Source organism: Psittacula echo, assembly GCF_963264785.1.
Source record: "Psittacula echo genome assembly, contig: SCAFFOLD_167, whole genome shotgun sequence".
Lineage (NCBI taxonomy): Eukaryota > Metazoa > Chordata > Aves > Psittaciformes > Psittacidae > Psittacula > Psittacula echo.
Genome location: NW_027664240.1, coordinates 1 through 8,557, shown reverse-complemented (window position 1 = coordinate 8,557; position 8,557 = coordinate 1). Strand labels below are relative to the sequence as shown.

The 8,557-nt window shown below is 60.1% G+C and overlaps 1 protein-coding gene across 1 annotated transcript; it reads left to right on the top strand.

The window, feature by feature from the left end:
- Nucleotides 1–27: 27 nt before the first annotated feature.
- On the top strand, nt 28–8,494 carry LOC308232617 (battenin-like; the record flags this gene model as incomplete). The annotated part of the gene is made up of 8 exons (XM_080639845.1): nt 28–80; nt 2,543–2,597; nt 3,566–3,650; nt 4,076–4,126; nt 5,345–5,424; nt 6,863–6,948; nt 7,527–7,599; nt 8,351–8,494. Coding segments are annotated over exons 1-8 (611 nt in total), but the record flags the coding sequence as incomplete, so codon positions are not given.
- Nucleotides 8,495–8,557: the final 63 nt, after the last annotated feature.

Below are 8,557 nucleotides of genomic sequence, written 5' to 3'. Positions count from 1 at the left end.
GGGGCGAGCGGTCAGGTGACGGGGGTCATGTGACCGCGCAGCGATGGCGGAAGACGAGGAGGAGCCGCTGCTGCCGCCGGGTCAGGCCCGAACCCTGCCCCATAGCGGGACCCATAGAGCCCCATAGGGACCCATAGAGCCCCATAGAGACCCCATAGAGACCCCATAGAGACCCATAGAGACCCATAGAGACCCAATAGAGACCCACAGAGCCCCATAGAGCCCCATAGAGCCCCATAGAGACCCCATAGAGACCCCACAGAGACCCCATAGGGACCCATAGAGCCCCATAGAGCCCCATAGAGACCCCACAGAGACCCCACAGGGACCCATAGAGACCCCATAGAGACCCATAGAGAGCCCATAGAGACCCCATAGAGACCCATAGAGACCCCATAGAGACCCATAGGGACCCATAGAGACCCATAGAGACCCATAGAGACCCCATAGAGACCCATAGAGACCTCATAGAGACCCCATAGAGACCCATAGAGACCCATAGAGACCCCATAGAGACCCCATAGAGACCCCATACAGACCCATAGAGACCCCATAGAGACCCCATAGGGACCCATAGAGACCCATAGAGACCCCATAGAGACCCCATAGAGACCCCATAGAGACCCATAGAGACCTCATAGGGACCCATAGAGACCCATAGAGACCCCATAGAGACCCCATAGAGACCCCATAGAGACCCCATAGAGACCCATAGAGACCTCATAGAGACCCATAGAGACCCCATAGAGACCCATAGAGACCCCATAGAGACCCATAGGGACCCCATAGAGACCCATAGAGACCCCATAGAGACCCATAGAGACCCATAAAGACCCCATAGAGACCCATAGAGACCCATAGAGACCCCATAGAGACCCATAGGGACCCCATAGAGACCCATAGAGACCCCATAGAGACCCATAGATACCCATAGAGACCCCATAGAGACCCCATAGAGACCCATAGAGACCCATAGAGACCCCATAGAGACCCCATAGAGACCCCATAGAGCCCCAGAGAGACCCATAGAGACCCATAGAGACCCGTAGAGACCCCATAGAGACCCATAGGGACCCATAGAGACCCCGTAGAGACCCATAGAGACCCGTAGAGACCCCATAGAGACCCATAGGGACCCATAGAGACCCCGTAGAGACCCCGTAGAGACCCATAGAGACCCCATAGAGACCCATAGGGACCCATAGAGACCCATAGAGACCCCATAGAGACCTCATAGAGACCCATAGAGACCCCATAGAGACCCCATAGAGACCCATAGAGACCCATAGAGACCCCATAGAGACCCATAGAGACCCATAGAGACCCGTAGAGACCCCATAGAGACCCATAGGGACCCATAGAGACCCCGTAGAGACCCCGTAGAGACCCATAGAGACCCATAGAGACCCGTAGAGACCCCATAGAGACCCATAGGGACCCATAGAGACCCATAGAGACCCATAGAGACCCGTAGAGACCCCATAGAGACCCATAGGGACCCATAGAGACCCCGTAGAGACCCCGTAGAGACCCATAGAGACCCCATAGAGACCCATAGGGACCCATAGAGACCCATAGAGACCCCATAGAGACCTCATAGAGACCCATAGAGACCCCATAGAGACCCATAGGGACCCCATAGAGACCCATAGAGACCCCATAGAGACCCATAGAGACCCATAGAGACCCGTAGAGACCCCATAGAGACCCATAGGGACCCATAGAGACCCCGTAGAGACCCCGTAGAGACCCATAGAGACCCCATAGAGACCCATAGGGACCCATAGAGACCCATAGAGACCCCATAGAGACCTCATAGAGACCCATAGAGACCCCATAGAGACCCCATAGAGACCCATAGAGACCCATAGCGACCCATAGAGACCCATAGAGACCCCATAGAGACCCCATAGAGACCCATAGAGACCCATAGAGACCCCATAGAGACCCATAGAGACCCCATAGAGACCCATAGAGACCCCATAGAGACCCCATAGAGACCCATAGAGACCCCATAGAGACCCATAGAGACCCATAGAGACCCATAGAGACCCCATAGAGACCCATAGCGACCCATAGAGACCCCATAGAGACCCATAGAGACCCCATAGAGACCCATAGAGACCCCATAGAGACCCCATAGAGACCCATAGAGACCCATAGAGACCCCATAGAGACCCATAGAGACCGCATAGAGACCCACAGAGACCCCATAGAGACCCATAGAGACCCCATAGAGACCCCATAGAGACCCCATAGAGACCCATAGAGACCCCATAGAGACCCATAGAGACCCCATAGAGACCCCATAGAGACCCATAGAGACCCCATAGAGACCCATAGAGACCCATAGAGACCCATAGAGAGAGACCCATAGAGACCCCATAGAGGACCCCATAGAGACCCATAGAGAGAGACCCATAGAGACCCCATAGGGACCCATAGAGATCCATAGAGACCCCATAGAGACCCATAGAGACCCCATAGAGACCCATAGAGACCCATAGAGACCCAGCCCCATTTCTCCCCTGTCACCCCACAGCGGAGCCCCCCCCGGACCCCCCGAGCGCCGCATGGAGGAACGGAGCCGCCTTCTGGTCAGGAGCCTGCCCCATAGCTCCCGCCCCATAGCTCCCAGCCCCATAGCTCCCAGCCCCATAGCTCCCGCCCCATAGCTCCCGCCCCATAGCTCCCACCCCATAGCTCCCAGCCCCATAGCTCCCGCCCCATAGCTCCCGCCCCATAGCTCCCAGCCCCATAGCTCCCGCCCCATAGCTCCCGCCCCATAGCTCCCGCCCCATAGCTCCCCGCCCCAATAGCTCCCAGCCCCATAGCTCCCGCCCCATAGCTCCCGCCCCATAGCTCCCAGCCCCATAGCTCCCGCCCCATAGCTCCCGCCCCATAGCTCCCAGCCCCATAGCTCCCGCCCCATAGCTCCCAGCCCCATAGCTCCCGCCCCATAGCTCCCAGCCCCATAGCTCCCGCCCCATAGCTCCCGCCCCATAGCTCCCAGCCCCATAGCTCCCGCCCCATAGCTCCCAGCCCCATAGCTCCCGCCCCATAGCTCCCGCCCCATAGCTCCAGCCCCATAGCTCCCGCCCCATAGCTCCCACCCCCATAGCTCCCACCCCATAGCTCCCAGCCCCATAGCTCCCGCCCCATAGCTCCCAGCCCCATAGCTCCCGCCCCATAGCTTCCAGCCCCATAGCTCCCGCCCCATAGCTCCCGCCCCATAGCTCCCACCCCATAGCTCCCAGCCCCATAGCTCCCGCCCCATAGCTCCAGCCCCATAGCTCCCGCCCCATAGCTCCAGCCCCATAGCTCCCGCCCCATAGCTCCCAGCCCCATAGCTCCCGCCCCATAGCTCCCAGCCCCATAGCTCCCACCCCATAGCTCCCGCCCCATAGCTCCCACCCCATAGCTCCCAGCCCCATAGCTCCTGCCCCATAGCTCCCGCCCCATAGCTCCCAGCCCCATAGCTCCCGCCCCATAGCTCCCGCCCCATAGCTCCCAGCCCCATAGCTCCCGCCCCATAGCTCCCGCCCCATAGCCGCTGCCCCCGCAGGCTCCTGGGGCTCTGTAACAACCTCCCCTATGTGCTGATGCTGAGCGCGGCGCGGGACATCGTGGAGCTCCAGCAGGGGGCGCCGGTGAGGCCACGCCCCCCTGCCCCCCATCCTGCCCCATAGCGCCCCCTATCCTGCCCCATAGCGCCCCCCTTATCCTGCCCCATAGCGCCCCCTATCCTGCCCCATAGAGCCCCCTATCCTGCCTCATAGCGCCCCCCATCCTGCCCCATAGCGCCCCCCATCCTGCCCCATAGCGCCCCCCATCCTGCCCCATGGAGCCCCCCATCCTGACCCATGGAGCCCCCCATCCTGACCCATGGAGCCCCCCATCCTGCCCCATAGCGCCCCCCATCCTGCCCCATGGAGCCCCCCATCCTGACCCATGGACCCCCCCATCCTGCCCCATAGCACACCCTATCCTGCCCCATAGCGCCCCCTATCCTGCCCCATAGCGCCCCCTATCCTGCCCCATAGCGCCACATAACCTGCCCCACATCTCCCCATAGGTGCCCCATAGGAATGGCTCCCGCTATGACTGCAACCAGCTCTCGACTGGGGTAAGGGGCGGGGCTTAAAGGGGCGGGGCCAACGGGGGTGGGCGTGCTCTATGGGGCTGGCCCCATAACTATGGGCCCCATTGCTCTCTATGGGCCCCATTGATCCCTATGGGCCCCATTGCTCCCTATGGGCCCCATTGCTCTCTATGGCCCCATTGCTCCCTATGGGCCCCATTGCTCTCTATGGGCCCCATTGATCCCTATGGCCCCATTGATCCCTATGGCCCCATTGATCTCTATGGCCCCATTGATCTCTATGGCCCCATTGATCTCTATGGGCCCACTGATCTCTATGGGCCCCATTGCTCCCTATGGCCCCATTGATCTCTATGGGCCCATTGATCTCTATGGGCCCCATTGCTCCCTATGGGCCCCATTGATCTCTATGGGCTCCATTGATCTCTATGGGCCCATTGATCTCTATGGGCCCCATTGATCTCTATGGGCCCCATTGATCTCTATGGGCGCCATTGATCTCTATGGGCCCATTGATCTCTATGGGCCCCATTGATCTCTATGGGCCCCATTGCTCTCTATGGGCCCCATTGATCTCTATGGGCTCTATTGATCTCTATGGGCCCATTGATCTCTATGGGCCCCATTGCTCTCTATGGCCCCATTGATCTCTATGGGGCCCATTGATCTCTATGGGCCCCATTGATCTCTATGGGCCCATTGATCTCTATGGGCGCCATTGATCTCTATGGGCGCCATTGCTCTCTATGGGCCCCATTGCTCTCTATGGGCCCCATTGATCTCTATGGGCGCCATTGATCTCTATGGGCGCCATTGATCTCTATGGGCGCCATTGATCTCTATGGGCCCATTGATCTCTATGGGCGCCATTGATCTCTATGGGCGCCATTGATCTCTATGGGCCCATTGATCTCTATGGGCCCATTGATCTCTATGGGCCCCATTGATCTCTATGGGCGCCATTGATCTCTATGGGCCCATTGATCTCTATGGGCGCCATTGATCTCTATGGGCGCCATTGATCTCTATGGGCCCATTGATCTCTATGGGCCCCATTGATCTCTATGGGCCCATTGATCTCTATGGGCCCCATTGATCTCTATGGGCCCATTGATCTCTATGGGCCCCATTGATCTCTATGGGCGCCATTGATCTCTATGGGCCCATTGATCTCTATGGGCCCATTGATCTCTATGGGCCCCATTGATCTCTATGGGCCCCATTGATCTCTATGGGGCCCAGGCTGTGCTCCTCGCCGATGTCCTCCCCTCGCTGCTGGTCAAGCTCCTGGCGCCGCTCGCACCCCATTGGCTGAGCTGCGAGTAGGGGCGGGGCCTAAGGGGGGGGCGGGGCTGAAAGGGGGCGGGGCCTGGGGCGGCTATGGGGCTGGTTAATGGGACTATGGAGCTTGCTATGGGGCAGGCTATGGGGGGTGTTATGGGTCTATGGGGCTGGTTATGGGGCTAGGGGTTCTAAAGGCAGTCTATGGGGTGGGTTATGGGGTGGGGTATGGGGCTATGGGTTCTGCTATGGGGCACGTGATGCGTCTATGGGGTGGGTTATGGGGCTGTGGGTTCTATGGGGCATGCTAGGGGGTGGGTTGTGGGTTCTATGGGGCATGCTAGGGGGTGGGTTATGGGGCTATGGGGCTGGTTATGGGGTGGGTTATGGGCCTCTATGGGGCATGCTTTGGGCAGGCTATGGGGTGGGTTATGGGTCTCTATGGGGTCTCTGTAGGGAGGTTATGGGTCTCTCTCTATGGGTCTCTTTGGGGTCTCTATGGGTCTCTATGGGGTCTCTATGGCTCTCTATGGGGTCTCTATGGTCTCTATGGGGTCTCTATGGGTCTCTATGGGGTCTCTATGGGGTCTCTATGGGGTCTCTATGGGTCTCTATGGGTCTCTATGGGTCTCTCTCCATGGGTCTCCATGGGTCTCTATGGGGTCTCTATGGGGTCTCTATAAGGTCTCTATGGGGTCTCTATGGGGTCTCTATGGGTCTCTATAGGGTCTCTATGGTCTCTATGGGGTCTCTATGGGTCTCTATGGGGTCTCTATGGGATCTCTATGGTCTCTATGGGGTCTCTATGGGTCTCTCTCTATGGGTCTCCATGGGTCTCTATGGGGTCTCTATAGGGTCTCTATGGGGTCTCTATGGGTCTCTATGGGGTCTCTATGGGGTCTCTATGGGTCTCTATGGGTCTCTATGTGGTCTCTATGGGTCTCTATGGGGTCTCTATGGGTCTCGGGTCTCTATGGGGTCTCTATGGTTCTCTATGGGGTCTCTATGGGTCTCTATGGGATCTCTATGGGGTCTCTATGGGGTCTCTATGGGTCTCTATGGGGTCTCTATGGGTCTCTATGGGATCTCTATGGGATCTCTATGCGGTCTCTATGGGGTCTCTATGGGTCTCTATGGGGTCTCTATGGGGTCTCTATGGGGTCTCTATGGGGTCTCTATGGGTCTCTATGGGGTCTCTATGGGTCTCTATGGGGTCTCTATGGGGTCTCTATGGGGTCTCTATGGGTCTCTATGGGTCTCTATGGGGTCTCTATGGGTCTCTATGGGGTCTCTATGGGTCTCTATAGGGTCTCTATGGGTCTCTATGGGTCTCTATGGGGTCTCTATGGGGTCTCTATGGGAGGTGCTTCCCTTCGGGGCCGGGTCCCAGCGGAAGGGGCGTGGCTCGGGGGGGTGACGTCAGCGTCGGGCGTGGCTCCGCCCCCTCCTGACCCCGCCCCCCCGCGCTCCCATTGGCAGGGCCCGGGTGGGCGGGGCCGCGCTGCTGGCGTGGGCGGGAGCTGCCCTGGTGCTGAGCGCCCGCGGGCCCGGGCAGGGCCTGGCCGGTGAGGGTCACGTGGGGGGGGGGGGGGGGGTTGCGGGGGTCACGTGGGGGGGGGGGTGCGGGGGTCACGTGGGGCAGGGGTCGTGTGTGGGGTATGGGTCACGTGGGGTCGCGTGTGGGGCTGGGGTCACGTGAGGGTAGGGTCATGGGGGGGAAGGGTCCATGTGGGGTCATGTGAGGGGCTGGGGTGGGGTGGGTAAGGAGAGGGGCGGGGGTCACGTGGGGGGGTGGGGTCACGTGGGGGGTGGGGCTCATGGGGGGGTTGGGGGTCACTCGTGGGTCATGGGTGATGTGGGGTCCCGTGGGGGGCAGGGGTCACGTGGGGTCATGTGGGTGATGGGCAGGGCAGGGATCACGTGAGGGGGTCACATGGGGGGGAGGGGTCACGTGGGGTCATGGGAGGTGTCGAGTGGGGCAGGGGTCACGTGAGGGTACGAGTCCCGGGGGGGGGGCGGAGATCACGTGGGTGGCAGGGGTCACGTGTGGGGGTAGGGAGCATGTACAGGGCAGGGGTCACGTGGCGTCTGTGGTCACGTGACCTCCCACGTGGCCCCCCCCCCCCCCCCCCCTCCTTTGCAGCCGTCTCATTGGCCAGCGCCGCCTCGGGGCTGGGGGAGGTGACGCTGCTGACGCTGGCGGCCGCGTACCCCACGTGAGGGGGGCGGGGTCATGGGAGGGGGCGGGGCTAAGGGAGGGGACGGGGCTTCAAGGGGCTTGGGGCGTTGCTATGGGGCAGAAAGGGCTCCTGTGGGGTCTCTATGGGGTCTCTGTGGGGCTCTATGAGGTCTCTATGGGGTCTCTATGGGTCTCTATGGGGTCTCTATGGGGTCTCTATGGGTCTCTATGGGGTCTCTATAGGGTCTCTATGGGGTCTCTATGGGGTCTCTATGGGGTCTCTATGGGTCTCTATGGGGTCTCTATGGGTCTCTATGGGGTCTCTATGGGGTCTCTATGAGGTCTCTATGGTCTCTATGGGTCTCTATTGGTCTCTATGGGGTCTCTATGGGTCTCTATGGGGTCTCTATGGGGTCTCTATGGGGTCTCTATGGGTCTCTATGGGGTCTCTATGGGTCTCTATTGGTCTCTATGGGGTCTCTATTGGTCTCTATGGGTCTCTATGGGTCTCTATGGGTCTCTATGGGGTCTCTATGGGTCTCTATGGGGTCTCTATGGGTCTCTATGGGTCCCTATGGGGTCTCTATGGGTCTCTATGGGTCTGGGTCTCTATGGGGTCTCTATGGGTCTCTATGGGGGCTCTATGGGGTCTCTATGGGTCTCTATGGGTCTCTATGGGTCTCTCTCTATGGGTCTCTATGGGTCTCTATGGGTCCCCATGGGTCTCTATGGTCTCTCTATGGTCTCTCTGGTCCCGCCGTGGTGGTGACTGGCGCCCCCTGCTGCAGCGGAGGACTCTCGGGCTGGGCCTCGGGCACGGGCGCCGCGGGCCTCTGGGGGGCGCTGTGGGGCGGGGCGGGGCTGGGGGCGGGGCTCAGCCTCTCCCGGGCCCTGCTGCCCGCGGCCGCGCTGCCAATGGGAACCGCGCTGAGGTGAGGGGCGGGGCCTGCGGCGGCCAATGGGGAGCGAGGGGCGGGGCTTGCGGGGGGGTTTGG